The 18,073-nt window shown below is 53.3% G+C and overlaps 1 protein-coding gene across 9 annotated transcripts in view; it reads right to left on the reverse strand.

Annotated features, from left to right (window-relative positions):
* RGS3 (regulator of G protein signaling 3) overlaps window positions 1-18,073 on the reverse strand; it is a 91,345-nt gene that overhangs the window by 16,403 nt on the left and 56,869 nt on the right. For all 9 annotated transcript variants that reach the window (XM_030000726.2, XM_030000727.2, XM_030000729.2 and 6 more), the window contains one exon: window positions 10,412-10,534. In XM_030000726.2, coding sequence (XP_029856586.1) covers window positions 10,412-10,534 — 123 coding nt within the window. The remainder of the gene's footprint in view (window positions 1-10,411; window positions 10,535-18,073) is intronic.

Here is an 18,073-nt window from a genome sequence, read left to right on the forward strand (position 1 = left end):
GGCTCATTGCACAGCAGGGTTTTCTACCCATCCTTGCTTCATTACTGAATCAATTAATAATTGATACAGAGCAATTAGTGTAACAGCAAAAGCAAGCACAGATGTATAAACCCAAGCAGCAGGATCCAACAGCGCACTGGGGCAAGGCAGCGAGGGTGAATATATGCGTCCGACAAGACACCTGTAAGTGTGTGAATGTTCATACCACCCAAAAAATCCTGGGCTTGAATCGACTCAGAGCCCTGGAAGAAGAAGTCCTCCTCTGCGGGAGGAAATGATCCCGTGCCAGCAGCCTGTGCTAATCCCATTACTCCATTACTGTCATTCCCAATTGATTGATCTGCAAACAGGGCCTGACCGGGGTATCGCCCAGCCCTGATAACTGCAGTGGCCACACTCTGCGCCTCTCCCCAGAGCCACTCAGCTCCCTGCAACACAGCGGTAAACAGGAGCCAATGCTTAATCGAGGTCAACAGCCTTGCCCATAGCAGAGGGCATGCAGGAGGAAGCCCGGTCTGCAGGCACAGCTTGGACCCTGCGTTTCAGTGCAACCACCCACTGAAGGTGTCAGCAAACAACCTGGGACAAAACCTCCCCATGCCACGTACTTCAGCCAAGCAGCTGGAGTTAACATAGACTTGTACTGCCACAGCACTGAGCTGCCAGCCCTGAAACACAGCTGCCCCGGCAGTCCCAGCTCTGGACCCCAAGCTGTCCCCTGCCCAGTGCCTTCCATCCCTGCCAAGGGTATGAGCATGCACACAGATCTGATTTCAGTGGCAAGGGCTGAATTTGCTGTTTGGTCCCCAAGTGCCAGTAAACGGAGGGTATCCAAAAGGCTGTAAAAGTCCTGGAGCAGAAAGCCCACGTTGTCAGCACACTGCAATGCCGCTCCCGCAGAGAGAGCCAGCAAATGCAGATGGCACAGCCATACACAGCCCAAATTTGCAAGGGCACCTCAAGAAGTCCCCATCGCTACAAACACCCCTTTGCTATCCCCAGATGCTGCTCATTACAAACCCTTCAAGCCCAGCCTGGTGGCAAATGAAGCCGGGCAGGAGCCACAGGTTCCCCAAGAGACAGCAGGGACCAGCCCAGTGCAGGAGTGCAGGGGGACCAACGCGGGGAGCAGAGCAGATGTCTTTGATCTAAATAAAAGGACATCAGCACTCCTGACGGTGCTGTGCTGCTTCCTCGACCTGCGGCCGGATCCTGCCCAGCAAAGGGTACAGCCCCCAGGTTGCAATCTTTGAAAGTAAAACCTACCAAATCTGGGCTCTCAGTTGCATCCCAGCTGCACGGGCCGAGCGAGCGGCATCTCCCTCCGGCGGCCCCGGCCCCGACATGTGCCCGCAGCCGCGGCTCAGCAGATGCTAGCGCAGTGCTTGGCTCTGCCTCTGCAGTTATTAATGTCCATGTCAAGCAGCAGCTGAAGCCGCCCCAGCCTCTCCCAGACACGGCTCCCTCATGCCCCTGGTGCTATTTACAGCTCTGCTAGCAATCCCTGGAGGTACTATTACCTGCTGATAAAAGTGGATGACTGCTCTACCTTGAGGAAGAGCTATGTATCACCCTGAAACCCGCCACATTCACTTTTGCAGCTCCCCTTCTCCTGCCCTGTCCTGCCCCCGAGCGACACCAAGAAGCAGACCGATTCCAGTGCTTCCTGCTGAATGAAACTCTGCTGCAGGTTCACAGTTGTTTTTTTTCCTAAACTACTTTCTATGGAAAAGGGACAGTTCTGAAGCGGGAGATGATCTGCAGTGTGGTGCTTTGCCCTCTGCACTGCAATCCCCTATGAGCAGCTCTACCCAAATGGGCAGGGACAGGGAGAAAAAACATGTAGGAGGGTGTACAGTCTCCATCCAGGGGACAGCCAATGCACGACTGTCTGTCCCTTCTCTTCTCCTGCAAGGGCCAGTGCCCTCTCATGACACACTCCCATACACATCAGCCTGGGGATCTGACTGCCTTGGCTGGACGTTTCTCCTCCTGGTATTACACTTTATTGACCGAGACAGGCAAGTTGCCCTGATGGCTACGGAGAGAGAGCACAGTGGTGTGTGTGTGCACAGCCGCTGTCACAGCCATTTGCCGGTGGTTATCTGCACCATGGCCACCGTTTGCTGATGGGTCCTCACTGCCACAGTGACAAGCTGTGCTCGGCTCTCCTCCAGCATGGACTTCGGGCACACACAGGTCCCCCTGCTCCCAGCCAGCTGCAGGTTCATGGATGCTCCCGGAATGGAGCAGGGGAAATGTACTGCCTCCTCTTCCTTGCAGGTAGCCACAGGTTTGTAGTGGTACAGGAAATGTAAAAGCTCCCTCACCCAGTCTCACTGGACAGAGCTGAGCTCAGCCTCATGATGCTGTCACCGACAGCAGCAACATGGCATGGCCACCCTGGCAGATGTGGTCAGCACCTATCCTGCCTGTGCTGGTGAAGGGAGCTGGACCCAGTGGGTTTTGTGCCTGATCCTTCCATGAGGCCACCTGGCTGGCTGCAGGTCTGTGGGACATGGGCACACAGCCCAGGGATGTCACCACATTGGCGGTGCCCACCTGCCCCTGAGACTCAGAGCACCCCCAGCCCGAGGTCCCTGGCCCCTCTCAGCCAGGAACGAACCCAGCCACCATGCAAACCTGCACACACCCACTGCACTGTGTCCATCATTTTGGCAATACAGCTCCAGTTTGCCCAAGTTGGGCACCAGCTACTGCCTGCAGCCTCATCGACCCCAGGTAACCTGCCTCCACAGGGTGAGCACGGTGGGACCCACTGCTGGAGGCTAGTGAAATGACATGGGGTCATAAATATCCCTGGCAGTAAAAAAGCAGAGTGGTGGGAAAGGGGGAGGAAGGAACGGATTCTGTCATTGGCATTCAGCCCACAACCCTCAGCATCCTTTCCCTGCCTGGGGTGACACGGTGCTGATCAGCAGGGGAATCTCTCTGCAGCATTATCTACAGGGGCAGAGCATTGTCCCCTGTGCAGGATGAGGGAGGTGACAGCAGGAGCCGGAGCTGATGCATTCAGCCACTGCAGAGCCATTGTGAAGGACTCATCCCAACATCATTTACAACAGGACAACGAGATCAGCGCTGGAAGCCGTTGCTGCGGCCGGCACAGATCATGGTACGGAAACAGCCACTGAGAGAAGAGGACCTGACAGAGCAGCTCTGCCTCCGACTGGCACCTACAGGGCCATGGCCAGAGCCACACACAGAACAGAGGAATCCCAAATGGTACCAAAACCAACACTGGTGCCTCCAAAGCCAAACGCAACCCTCCTACAATCTTGCTGTCAAGCCTTGCCCTGCCACTCCATCAGGAAGGTTACAGGGCAGGATGACAAGCCTCACGGAAGACCAGGGGACCCCGCAGGGGCAGGATGAAGCCATGCCTCCCAATCCCACACCACTCTGGGCATCACCACCCAGACCCCCCCGGCATTTCGGACACGTCCTTTGGTTTTCCAAAGGTATCAGGGTTCAAGTAACTTTTGCAAGGAGTTACTTGAACTTGGCTTCAGAGTCTGCCCAACCACATGCTCACAGCCCCCCACCACGCTCAAAGGGAAAAGCATCAGCAACTACCCAAAGCAGGAGTCATTTGGGCAGAGGAAAGGACCACTCCAGCTGAGGGGATACTGCCAGCTCTGCCTGGCACAGGCAGCACTGTGCCAAAGCACTTCCAGTGCCTTCATTAAATCACAGCAGCGCTGGCTTAAACCACTTACTCTGTGCCTTTGACCACCCTGTGCAAATGATCTCAACACTGCTCAACCCCCCCCCCCCGCTGCTGGCGCCGCTCCTGCCAGCACACTCGCTCTTACCAGCCCTTCTGGGGATTCACGAGAAACAGACCTTCAAGGGCTTAAAAATGCTTCTGGCTGTGATGAAAGTGTCGGCGGCTGCTCACGCTCCCGCTACACCACTGTGCCTTCCTGCTCGGGGCGGGACACGGGAAGGATCATTGGTGCCGCTGGACGTGGTCGGGAGAACATCGCACAGCACCAGAGAAACAGGAGCTGGTGTTTGCCGGAGGGAAGAGGTCTGCTTTCCTAATGGCTTTGAAGTCCAGCTAAGCAAACGAACAAATAAAGCTGGAGCTGCGGCTCTCAGCTGGCCCATCTGCTCCATCGTCCCTCCCTGCTCACTCCCAGCGCACATGTGCCTTGGGAGCCCATAAGCCAGCAGCACTGGGGCCAAGAGACCGGCTGTCCTGGGCTGGCAGCCCCCAGCACCTCCATGACATCTGGGCCAGCACCAAGAGCCAGCAGGGCTGGAAACTGAGCTCGATGGACCCAGGGCTTGGTGCTGGGGGAGATGCTAAAAAGCCCAGTACCCCAACCAGGCATCCCATCCAGCCCCATGCAAATCCTAGCCTCCCTGGGCTTTGTGCTTTGTCCCTGTGCTTACGACTGCAAGCCAACTGATGTGCAAGAAGGGAATGATGAGGCAAAAGATCAGCCCCAGGACCCCTCAGCCCTCATCCAAACCCACCTGCACTGCAGGGAATAAAGAGTCAGGCTACTGTTTGAGCAGGACATGTGAGACATGCTTTGAAGCCTCACAGGGAGCTGTAAAATCCCCCCATATAGCCTTTGATGCCCTGATTGCATTTGGGTCTTGTTCCCATGAAAGAGGGCTACAAACCCAACAAGAATATGGCTTAGGATGGATCAATCCACAGTAGCTCAAACTGCATCTACTTCTTTTATGTTTGCAGCCTGCTTCACACCCGCTGCTATCTCTTCAGCTCCTGTCCCAGCTGAATTAAAGTCAACACATTGTCCTCCTCTTGGCCTGTCAGGTGCTGAGCATGAGATCCATGTGCCACCATGCATCAAGGTCATGATTGTGGATTCAAGGGTCCCATTCTGATGGCATGGAGACCTCTGGCAGCGACAGTTTCATCCAGATATTTAAGTGGATGGAGCTGAACTGAAGCCTGACTCACAGAGGGACAGTGTCTCCAGTCCCACAGCCTCCCAGATTCATGGCATTGCTGAAGCAGCCTTTAGCTGACCTCAGTAACAAGTTTTTCGAGCCCAGGGTGAGAGCCAGGCTGTGCTCACTGTCATGGAACAACACTTATTTGCTTTACTTTTGTAACCTGACTCCTAAGTACTGCCAGCTGATGCTTTAACCCTTACTGGGGCCAAATAAACCTCAAGGTTTTCTCCTCTGTTTGAGCACCATGACAGCACAAGCGAGGTGCTGGGAGGGTGTGCGGTCAGGGTCAGGCTGGCCCTCTGGGTGCTGTTGTGATGTCCTTAGCCCTGCCCAGCCTCTCATGTTGGCATCATGAAAGAAAAGCAGGCTCTAATGAAGCTCCAGGTTTCCTGCACCCTTGGCCATGCCCTGCCTGGTCTGGCCCACAGCAGCAGGTGAACAGGACCCTCTGGAGCAAAGCTGGCACAGACAGGGCTGCAGGTTCCCAGCCCAAAATGGAAGGACTTTGGGCCAAAAACAAAGTTAGAAGGTGCAAATTCCCTCCTTCCCCATCAAACAGCCAATCGCACTCTGACTATACTCCTGCTGAGTAAAGCACCCTGTGAATGCTGGATCAGAGAGAGAGAGGTTCACCCCACTTGTCCCCAACCCAAGTGCTTATCACGGCCACCCCAACGCCAGTGACCCCTTGGCTGTGCCAGCTCAAGGGTGTACATGGCCACCATCTAAATGGGAAATTACCCACTGTAAAAAGAAAGGGTGTTGCTGAAAGCAGCGAGGTGTTGGGGAACAGAGATTGCAGAGGGACATGGGTGCACAACAGGGTGGGTGCCTGGGGCACACCAGGGTGCCCAGGGTGAGGAAGAGGAGGCAGGGCATAGGACAGAAGAGGAGTCACCCACGCTCACCCTTCCCCACGCTGCAGGCACTGGGGCCAGCGCACGGGGGAGCACGGCCGACCCTCCGCCTACAGCTCTGCCGCGGCAGCCCTCCGCAGAGCCCTCCCCACACCACCGCTCCAGCCCTGGTTTCCATCATCCCTCGATTACACGCTGTTTGCTCTTGTTGACAGCACATTTACTTGCACTTGTCAAGCACGCTGTAAATAGTGAGAGAAACAGCCCTGCCCTTCCTGACCTGAGGAACAGCCAGGAAGGGGCCGGCCAGTCCCTCCCGGCTGTGTACCCCAGCACCAGAGCCAGTGCTGCCAGGAAGGGCCAGGGTGCAGGATCGGTCCATGCCTGCTGGCACCATCAGCAGCCACAGGAGAGACTGGCGGCCGGGCTTTGAAAAATGCTGAGGAACCACCACCTCCCTTGGGAAACAAGGGGAGCACCCATCCTGGACTCCCAGGCCCAAAGTCCACACCACCAAGTATCCATAATTATTTAGCTTAAGGATAATCTACATCTTTCAGATACAGCCAGCCATCATCTCCAAGGTAATCTCAGGTCACGGAGTCAGAAGGAAGAGTAATCAGCCGTTCTGAGTGAGGAAGACATAAAGAAACAAGCAGTGAGAATCAGATGGTCGTAGCAGGTTCGTTATAAGCAGGGTGTTGTGCCATTAATCTTCTCCCTGGTAGCCAAACCAGCTGGAGCAGCTCCAGCCCCTGGCGCCTCGTCCTTGCCCCTGCTCTGCAGTTTGCCATCTCTTCAATCGTGCTAATGCAATTTGTCGCATTATGGACAAATGGGCTGGAAACAGGACCAGTGCAGCGATGCAAGATTATAAAAAGCACCATGCTCTGCACAGATGGTCATTATTCGGCCCAAGGAGGCAGCCTCGCTAACTCAATTAATTCATAAAGCTGCTTTCGCTATAATCACATTGCTGCCGCTGTGGTTCCTCACCAGCCTCAGCCCACCTCCAGGCTCCATGCTTCCCTGTTCGAGGATGTTTGTTGCCAAGCTGGGTCACCCTGGTGATGTGTTTTACAGATCCTCAGTCAGCACAGCCAAGGGGCAGGGCACAGCCTCCCAGGGCAGACCTGGACCCCAGGACAAGAGTAGGGAAGGCTCTGCAGATGGAGAAATTATCCACAGAACAGCTCCTGTGACCTGCTGCAGCTGGCAGGACAGGTTCATCACTCAGTGAAGGCCAGCCAAGTCATATAGTGGCAGCAGAGAAGCCACCGGAGCCCCACTTCCACCATGTCTCCTGGACACCAGGGCTAGTGAGCTGGAACACACCGACAGCCATGGTTATCCCCGGAGCTCCTCCTGCACTGACTCTGGCAGGAAAAGCCCCCTGGGAGCATGGCTGGATCATCACAGCTATATTGCTCATGGCTTTCTCTTCCTACATCTCCAGAAGTGGATGCTACATGCACCATATGCTTGTGTCTCCCAGAAACTAGCAGCTTTGCTCTAAAACCAGCTGCTCTGAAAGTAGCAGCCATGCCAACACGGGCCCATACAGGGTGCATCCTCCAGGCTTGACACTGTCCTCCCAGGAGACATTGCCAGAGGCCATGACAGCTCTGCAGAGCCATCTCCCTGAGCCAGAAGGACCTTCCTGCCCTTAGTGCAGCCCCACCTGGGCATGGTTCAGGGGGCCTTGAAAAACAAGAGGTGCCATCCCAAAGCCCAAAATTTTTCCGATTTCCCACAGCTCCAAGAAGTTGGCACCATGCAACTTGCCTCCATCAGTTCAGCCAGTCCAGCCCCTCCTCTCCAGATGTGCCCATCCTGCTGGGAATCCTCTGCCCCATTGCAACTGTCTCTTCTGGGAAGGACTGAGGGACAGCATTAACAGTAGCATTAACGTATTGAAGAGAGAGCCGTCCCCAGCTCGCGCACTGGTGCGGCAGCCACAGAGGCTGCTGAGGAGCTGCTCTCTGCTCAGACAGTGTCCCTTTCTCTGGCTCCAGTGCACAGCTGGCACATGGCACATCTCTGCCTGGCACCGAGGCTGCCCTGGCCCTTTGCTCCCATCGCATGGCAAAGCCCACATACCCTCGGCTGGGCTCCGGTCACAGTGAGATTAGCTGCCTCTTGCCAAGTTGGAGCAGTTTTGAAGGCTTTGCAAATCAGATTCCTGTTTGGAGCAGAAATCAGCCATGCCAAGGCTGATACTTCCAGCTTAATTTGTCTGTTCACAGAGCACAGACACTGTTCTGTTTCCTTAAATAGCCCTAGTATCAAATGACTTGTAAGCAACAAGCAAAGCTAATGGATCGCTTCTCCCTTGCAAGAAGTGACTGATTTTCCCAGCTCCTGCCTCCTGCTGCACCGGCATCCCTGGAGACGTCTGCCCCAACAAACCAGCTGCAGTGCAGACTGGTCACAGAAGCCCCAACTGTAGCTCGCCCATGCAGGCTTCTGCCCGCAGCCCTGTCCTGCATGCAGCCACCCACCCTGCTCCAAGCTTGCACACCCACCAAGCATCATCGCCTGTCCACTCGGGAGCTGCAGCCTGACACAGGGCTGTTCTTCCTTCCCCACGCTGTTCCTTCTTGCATTTCAGGATCAGGTTTGCTTTAAAATTGCATCCTGAGCAGTATATACCTTGCTGGGATGGGAAATGGTGTTATGAACTTGATAAAGTGCCTGGTGGTTGCTCTCAAGCTCCTTTTCTCCCTCCTGGCCTCATATCCCACCAGTGGGATTTCCATCAGCTTTGGCAAGCTGAGACAAAACCCCCTTGTCACAAACTTGGAGGGCCCACGCTGGCCCTCCACTGCAACCAAGGAGCACCCTCTTGGCTACTGAGGCACAGAAAAGCCTTAGAAAGCTTTGTGTTGTCTTCTAGAGTATTTTTTCACCTGTTCAGTAGCCAGGCTCCTTCCCTAACATGGGGAGCAGACACTCTCCAGGGCTTTGCTCTGAGCCACAGGGCTTGTAAGTCTAGCAGAGAGCCAAATTCCCACACCCTGCCCTGAATACAGAGTCTGGGGTGCAGAGGGCAAACAGCAATATCACCCAAAAACCAAAACGGTCCCACAGCACATGTCATGATGGAGAGCTGCCAAGATCCCCCCTTTTAGGATCTATTTGAGATGCTCAGATTTGAACATGTCCCTGCACAGCTTCATCCCGGAGGATCCCCCAGTCCATGGCTGGATCGCACCCAGCCGAGAGCAGAGTCATGACAAGCCCCTGACAGCAGCCCCATCACATGCATCCCCCCCATGCCAAGCCGCCTGGGACCCCCTGCACGGGCACTGTGTCATGCCAGCAAGACACATTGCAGGAAAACAAGAGACATGGCAGAGTCTGTCACCTCATTGAATTAGCTGCCCCGGGCTATTTGCATTTCTAGACATTTGGTCGGTAACTAGGTTCTCAGGCTTTGTATGTTGTTGCTATTTTAGTATGTCTGAAACGTGCAGGAAAAGGAATCCAGAGGCTTTGTCTCCTGCAGAGATGTTTGTGCTGACCCAGTTTGGGACACTGCAAAGCAAAAGCCACATCGCTCTGCCTCCAGATCCGGGCAGTAGCGCAGCCGCCTGCTCCTGCTTTTGCCCGCACGTACGCCTGCCTTTGAGCCATGCACCAAGGCTGTATACACACGTCAACGTGGGGCAGGAGCTGCTCCACCACCACACACCAGCCAAGGGGAGGTATCCAGGTGGTTTTACCCCCAAGATCCCCATCTGCCTCACTTAAAGCTCTTTAAACTCTCAGTACAGTGTTCCTCTTCTCCCAGAGCAATGGGTCACCCACCAACAGTCTGAACCCAATCCCCGGGGGACGAGATAACTCCAGCAGAGATTGCCACTATCCCAGACAACCCCGTGGTGGCAGCCCCAGCCCCAAAGCCAGGCAGATGGGTGGTGTTAACTACATCCATGCAGGGCAGGTGTGCCCTACAGTGCTTCAAACCCACTCCATGCACACATTTATCTTGCCAGTGCTGCTGAGACAATGTTCTTGGGCCAGGCTGAAGCTCTTCAGTGTAGGAAAAGTGCTGGTGCTGCCTTGCTAGGTATGAAAAACAGCACTCATCAAATGACCTTTCTGTGCTTTGAGGCCATCTGTGGGGTCCAGATCAAACGCTTGAGCCCATCTGAGTGCACACAAGGGGCAAATCTCTGCACCACTACTCCCATGACCTCGGCCTTTTAATCAGGACCCAGAGATCACGGCCTGAACCTCTCCCTCTGCATTCAGTCCTGCCCTAGAGCCGAGCTCTCAGGGAAGGCCATACACCGGGTTGCATGGCCTCAGCTGTCCAAATACAGATGCTGGGAGGCGTCAGAAGCAGCCTGCTTGCTGGAGTCTGCCTCGACTCGGGTCAGCGGATGCAAATGCAATAACTGCTTCCCCAAGCAGGGCAGGAAGCTGCAGACGCAGCAGTGCCTGAATACAAACTCACTCCTCACCTGGCAAAAAAACAGCCTCCAGAGCAGCTCGCCTGGCAGGAGCGTCACTGGAGCAAAGCCCGCGCCACAGGCAGAGCCCCGCAATGCTCTGAGCGGGGTTTTCAGGCTCCCGCATGGGTCTCTTACCTTGTTCTCTGTAGGAGCTGATGCCGGATGTTGCTGCTTGGTGATGTTCTCAGCCAGACACCAGCAGATCCTCTTCTTCTGCTCCTGGGAGTAAGCCTCCAAACTTAATAAGCACTCCGACTTCTGACGTAAAGGAAACACAGGCAGAGAGAAGGTCATTAGCTATGTGTCGCAGGCCCTGGCTTTGTTTGCAAACTACTTGCTTCCAACACACTGTATCAGATGAATGTAAGTATAATGGGAGAGCTCGCACCAGTGTCCTGTGCTCTGGGCACGAGAAAGCAAAATAGATGGGCTTCACAGTGACATCTCCTCCAGTGAGAGGGTGAAAGGCTGCTGTGGTGCAGAGCAGCAGACCTCTACTTTAGTAAGTAGGAGCAGAGTGGTAAGGCATGGGCAGAGCACCAGCAATTCTGCACCCTGTGCCACCACAGTGAAAACGTGTCTATTAAGCTAATTTAGAGGGTGGAAATTGCTCTTTGCTGTATGCAAACATTAATGAGGCGCTGTAGCATGAACTGATGAAAAACAAGCGCCTTTGGGCTGGGTGGGGCTAGGAGGAAGGCAGAGCTCAGGAGAAGCTCCAGACCTGCCTTGCCTGTTCTGCTCCTTACTTAAAGCACCCGTCGGGGGTTGTTTTGAGGATGATGCTCCACCTCTGGTCATGCACTGTCTGTGAGCAATGTGCAGTGAGGAAGGAATTAAGAGAAACAATAGGAATTCATCCCAGCTGAGCCCACCTCCCCTCGTGCCCTATCCCCTTCCCTGCACACATCCTTTTTGATATGGACCTATTCCTCTTGGACAGGTGTTCTTTGGGCCAAATCCCACTCATTTAAGAAACCTTCTGACCAAGTTCTCTCAGCAAGTGTGTCCCAGCCCTTAAACCGCTCATGTCTTGTGCTAAAAATTAAGCATTAGTAACATTTGCTGCCCACTGGGATTTTGCAGGTTTTGCTTTAAAAAGGGTTCAGAAATGCCCATGGCTGGATCATCTCCTTCTGTGGCCAGATATGAAAAGAAAAAAAAAGCAGAACTTTAGGACAGAACTGCAAAGAAACAAAAAAAGACCCTTCCACTAAAGGGCGTGAAAAAGGCCTGTCATTTCCCCCTAGGATTTCCTTCCAGCAGGGCAGGTCACTGATAGCCTGTTTTTCCCAGAAAGGTCAGAGAGAACTAAGGAATTTGCAGCTTTGTGACTCCAGAGACACAACACAACCAAAAGGGGAAATGCTTTTTAGTCACACCATTTAAAACACTGTTTTCATTGGATGCCAATTCATTCACGTTTAATCCAAAATCCCTACTAAAGCAGTAAAAAAACCAACTTCCCACATCACCTCTAGAAAAAGAGATGTCTAGTTCAGTCCTTTGCCCCTCTAGGGCAACTAGATTTGATCTTTCTTATGTCTGGACATCACCACATCTATTCCTACAGCAGAAACAGGCTTAAATATTGAAAATGCATGCTCAGGCTTACTGAGCACTATCAAAATGGAATAGAGGTTTGTGATTCAGGGACACAAGGTGGTGGGGTTCCCCCCTGCCCCCCAGATTCTGAGTTGCAGAGATGCTCTGAGCATTCCTCGGAGCATCACAGTGCTCTTCTCCATCCCAGATAACTCAGTTTCTCCCAGTCCCATGTCACCAGATCACCAGGCTGTACCACTGTGATATCCACTTGTCCCTAGAAAGGTACCTAATTGTTCCTACTCTCAGAGAAGCAGATGGGTACCAATCTGCCAGGCTGGAAATCCAGGCTGGCATTTCCCTGCCCCACACTTGGGGCCAGAAGTGAATGACAGCAAGGACTCAGCAGAGCCTAAAAGACATCAGCACAGCTGCAAGGAGTCCAGTGCCCACACTGATGCAGTAACTAATGCACACTCCCATCCCTACCAAGCTTCTGCAATTCCCCTGGTGTGAGGCTTAAAGCAATTCCAAGAACGTCTCATATCCCCTTGCTCATGACGGATGCACAGCTCACCTACCCCTGCTCTGCAGCCCCTTGCTGATTCAATTACAATCTCCATCTCTTTGATTGAATTTAGTATAAAGCGGTGCTCAGCCCGTGCTGGCTGTTGAAAGCAAAGTGCCCCTCTCCCTCCCGCTCAGCCTCAGTGAGCCGGAGAGACTCCCCAACCCCAGCTGCCTTGGAATATTAAAGCCAGGAGAGGAGATTGCCCTCTGGTCCAAAAGTCGGGAGATAAACTCAACCGCCCTGATGTGTGTCCTGGATATTGTGGGCAAGGCTGAGGGGGGACATGAACAGCCAAAATTGCATTTATCAAATCTGTACATATTTTACTATCATTTCTGTGCTACAGCAGTGAGATCTCAGCACTCTTTTCCTTCATAGTGATATTTAACCTCTCCAACACATATTTTCCAAGGGAAGAGTTCTGTTTCTCCCTCTTACATCAACCTGCTCCCCCCAGTAATGTTCAATAGTGTTGGGGAAAGAGGCAGCCCAACCCTCAGGGCCTGAGCACCCCCCAGCTGCCTCTAAAGCACAGGCTCTTGCTTACAAAGTCCTTTGGGATCCTGCCAGATGGAGGGCAGACATGTGAAGGGCTGATAGTTATATGGGATAAAGCTCTACCGGTGGCACGTGTCCCTGGAGCTCAGCCCCTGCCGAGGGACCGGGCTGCCCAGCTCAGCACTCCTGCGCGCTGGGGAGACTGGAGCAGGGAGGTCGGCTAACACCGGGACTGCACTGTGCCCTGTGCACACTGCCTCGCTCAGGGCTCGCTCTGGGAACCGGCCTCCCCGCTATTGTTTTCCTTCAGGGAGGCTGCCGCTTTGACTGCCAATATTTACAAAGAGAAAACAGGGTTTAATCTCACAGTGCTGGGAAAGGAGGATGCAGATGGCGTGAAGGGGGCGTTTGCGACCAGATAAAGTGAACGACTGAAGTGGCTGCCAGTTGCTTTCTGACTGCCTTCACCCCAGCATTTTGAAAAACATGTTATTGCAGGTGTTGTGTGCCGACTGGCACAGGAGCCTCTGGCAGCCCACGGTTCTGGGGCAGCACCGGGCCCTGCACCAGCACGAGACCCCACACCAGTGCTGCCCGTGGAAGAGCAGGAGCAAAACACAGGGCATGTATTGCAGAGGAGGACCCAGACTAGCCAACACAAGCCCCACACGGGCCCTGTTACAGCCAGGCATTATCTGCAGGAAAAAGTTCCTTTTGCTCCATGGGAAAAGCTCACCCCTGCGGATGCTCTCCCAGGCTGAGACCCAGCCCCGCTGCATCCAGGAGCTTGGGGAGATGACAGGCGAGGGGTATGGCCAAGCAGAGCTCCTAGTTACCCCAGCAGACACCAACCAAAGAAGGATTGTTGGTTCTGTAGCCCATAGATCAGCCAAGGACAGCCCAGAGAATGGCACCACATTGCAGGAGGGGCCCCCAGACCCTACACGCCAATACCCCATGCTGCAGCCACGCCCCTCTGTACAGGACCCAGCACAACAGCATCTGGTACACAAGTGTGGCTCTACATGACACTGCAAAGCTAAGATATAATAACAATGAGCCAGATTCAGCTTGACACCTCCAATGCCTTGAACTCAGTGACCAGCCTAGCCAGGGGGCTGTTCTGATCTCACCACTGCCTCCCCCAGCTGTGCTAGCAGACATGCTCCCAGGGGGTGGTCAGATCCGGCAGATGTTCCCCCCACAGATCAGGGGGATGCACTTCTGCTCCTTTCCCCAGGCTCCTCTCCTCTGCAGGGTTTATGGCAAAGTGGTTCAGGGACAGGGCTTGCAGCCCAGCTCAGCTCTGCCCAGCCCCTGGCCTCGAACGTTCAGAGCATTGGTCCGGAGCCAAACCCACCAGAGATCCCAGAGGGGAAGTACCTCGGAAACGGGCTCCAGACTACAATAGCTTTTAAATCGCAGAGCAAACCTTTCACCGGCGAAACAGCAAGCCCTGGGAATATCCTGTGCACAAAACACGGGCAACTGCTCCTAGTTATTTCATGACCCACAGAGCTAGGTCTGATGAGAAAGTTCAGTTTGCTCCCGTGCTAAGCTGTACTGGGGGGTATGGGGGACCATGTCTCTTCCTGTGGTTTTTGGACTGCTGGGCACACTGGTGGTGCCCAAAAACCAAACACTGGCAGTAACAGCAAGGGCCCTGTTGAAAGCTGGGAGGACCAAAAGGTAACAGGATCTCACAGGTGCTTGAGCAGATGATGTGCATGGAGCTGCCAGTTGCAGGGAACAGCAATCTCTGCAGAGAAGTCTGGTTTGTTGCTGTGTGGCTTGTTTTCAGGCCAGGGAGGCTTTATAGGCGAAGGTGAACAATAGACGTGCCCATCCTTCCTTGTGACACCAAGGGCTGGCTCTTAGGAAATGGGTTTTTGTTGTCCTACAGACACCCATGGATGAGGAGGGGCACCAAGACAGCAAAGTTGGACTTCAAGGTGCAGAGCCACCAGTGGCTCCAGCTCACCCCAGGCCGGTCAGACCCTGTTGCATTTCAATGCTGCTGCTAAGGAGGGCGAAGATGGAGGAGCGATGCCACAGGAGCACTGCATCATGGCACAGCTTGGAGGATGCTACACCTCCAGGAGGAAAAGCCAGCCTGAAGAACCTTTTCCACCCACTTTGGAGCAGCCAGCGAGGACACAGGGCTTGGTCTGTTTTCGCAGGGCAGCAGGTTGTCCTTAAGTGGCTCATCAGGTAACAGCCTTCACAGGAATCCCCAGCCCTGAGACTAGCCAGGCATGGAGCTCCCAGTGCAAACACCACTCTGGCAAACAGAGAGCAGGTCCACTGCCTTCCCATTCTGCAAACGCCCTTTCCTCTCAGGCAAGAGGGCTCAGAGCTGAGGGGCCCCAGTGACAGTAACACTAAGCTTACCTACCTGCTGCAAACACAGCCCCAGAGCTATCCGTTCCTCTTCCCCCAGCAAAGCCCCAAAGAGAGCAAGTTCCAGCCTGTGCAGCCAGCCCCAGGGAACAGCAGTTTCCCTCCAAAATCACCCGCTGGTGCCTGGCCCTTTTTAAAAACTCTCCAGTACTGTAACCACATCATACCAGCTCTTCTTTTTTGCCAACATCCAGGAAATGTCACCACAGAATTAAAGCTGGGGAAAAAAATTAAGAACTCCTGCTCCAAAAAGCACATTTTGTGGTCATCTCAACACTCAGATTCGGGTTGAACTGTGCAAAGATTCACAAAACTAGGGAAGCAGGGTGTCTCTGTTTATCTGTTTCTCCAACTGGGACACAAGCACTCCCTGCTCTGCCTGAAGAGACCTGAACTGGGAGCTGTCGCTGCCCAGGAGCTGCCCTGTCCCCAGCCTATGGGTTATGCCAACCCGGGGCTTCTGCTACTGGTGTCATTCCACATCATCTAACCTGGGTAAATGCATGCTGGCAGAGGAGATGGAGCCCAGGGGTCTGTCTGCACAGAGGAGCAGCCTGGCCACCAGCTCCAGAGCCATCGCTTTGGGTGCTCTGGCTCCAGGTATGCACCAGGAGACCACCGGATTAAACCAGATGAACGTTTCAGTTGCAGCTAAAATTTGGGGCATGTCATAGGGATGCTGGGTAGGGCTGCATTTCAGGAACGTCTCAGCATTTGGGGTAGTCTGCACGTGGTTCACGTCACAACATCCTTCAGAAGCACTTTTCAAAATATTGGCAGTCTCGGTCTAACGTTATCTCACTGCACCTGTGGTTCAGGCTGGAGCTTGGACTTCTCGGCTTCACACAAAGAAATCCAGTGGCTGGGACCTGCCATCCTTTGGATGGGGGAAAAAGGAAACCTCTATTCAGGAAAGAGTTAAGCTGTTGCTGTAGGCATGACATGGCAGAGGGATTCAGCGTGTGCAGACAGAGCATCCAGCTTTCACATGAGCTGGGTGACTCAAGGCAATGCGTGCCTGTGCGCCGCAGTGCAGGATACAGCTTCGCTTGGTGAACCACTCCAGCAACCCAGAAATAAGCCACTGCTTGCGAGACATGGAGGAAGCGAAGGAAGTATCAGAGAGCAGGAAATGATTTTTTCATCTGGTAACATCTCCTGACCACCACCATCAGAGTGGCTGGAAGAGGAGTCCTCCCTTACGCTGAATAGGACTGGGAACGGGAAGAGGAAGGCAGAGGAATACACTTCATGTTCTCTCAGTGTGCTTCAAATTCATGTAGTAAAACTGGCAAGAGCAGGCAGCAAGGAGCACATCGAGATTTTCTCTACTTGAAGTCCTTAGGTATGACCAATCCCAACACTTCTAGCCTTATCTGCAGTGCCCGCTCCACCACAGCCCAGAGGATCTTTCACCTTACTGCAGTACAACAAGCCCTCTGACAAATAACAGCCCACAAATGTGACAAACATCATCTCTTTTCTTATTCTGAATTAGAGGTAATTGAGATACAGTTTCAACAGAGCACATAGTCCACTTCACAGACAAATGCTCATCCCTTCTACCTTCTCCCATCCTGCACACAGCACTCGATGCTAGCTGACACTTGATTTTCTCTTACCAGGAATTTAAGCTCCAGCTATACTTCCACCCTGCAGTGCTCTGGCATCTGCTGGGTGATCGTCACAGCACAAAATTCAGGATTTTGGGTTCCGGCGAGGCTGAGGGACTCCTAAATCAGTGCTCTTTTTTGTAAAGCGTCTGTGGTTAAACCCCTCCTGCGGTGAGTTGTGTTGGGGGCTTACAGACCATACCCTTTGGCCAGTGCTGCTTTGGGGTCAGAGCTGGGCACAGCTCTTCGCTCCATGTCTCATACACAGCCTTGAGGTTTTCTGAGCTCATGTCTCTAAACTAGTCTTTTTGTCATTGCATTTTGTGGGTATTTTCTTGTATTTAAGCACCAAACATATAGATGGAGCATTTGAAAAGGAGGGATCAAGACACATTGCAGACTGCTCAAGCCCTGCCAAGGAGCAGAGTAACCGGGATGGGGGAGAAACCATAACAGCAGAGCCCAACCCAGGGCACCAGATCCTCCTTAAAGCTGGGAAAAAGGAAAAGGGGAACAACTTCCTTTGCTTTGGCCCCTTGCCAAAACCATCCCATTTCAGTTGGAAACAAATTCAATCCAAAATGCAAGTCTTCTCCCTATCGCTTTGGGGTCAGAGAACAGAGTAATGGGAAAGTTGACTGAATCCCAAACTTTTATCCTTACTGATGCCATCTTTCTGCTGCAGGAGCTCATGGGTGCTGATTATCCTTCCCCCAACGAGCCTTTCTCAAGAATTTCTGACCCTCACAGACCTGTGTGTACAATTCTCTTTTCCCCACAATCACATGAAAACACATCATCAGCTTTCCCCACCTTAACAACTAACTCCCACTGCTTTATCACTGAACTATCCTCCTTATCATCTCCTACTTCCCCAAATTTCAAGTCATATGCACACTTTATCAGGCATGATTTGCTGGCTTTTCATGTCAATGATGACTGTCTGCAATTAAGCAAGAGCCAGGCTTCCAAGGCCTCCCTGGCAGAGCAACGCTCACAGAAGATGATGTTGAGGTTTCAGACCAGAGTTTTTAACTGTTTATTAAGCACCACAGCAATTTCCTGTCTTTCCAGGTTTTCAGGCCAAGTGTTGTGTCATATCAAGCCAAGTGCCTGCGAGGACGTCTGCTCTAGTTGTGCTCCATCTGTACTCTTTGTCTCTCTTTCATT

This window comes from Aquila chrysaetos, chromosome 24, assembly GCF_900496995.4.
Source record: "Aquila chrysaetos chrysaetos chromosome 24, bAquChr1.4, whole genome shotgun sequence".
In the NCBI taxonomy this organism is placed as follows: domain Eukaryota; kingdom Metazoa; phylum Chordata; class Aves; order Accipitriformes; family Accipitridae; genus Aquila; species Aquila chrysaetos.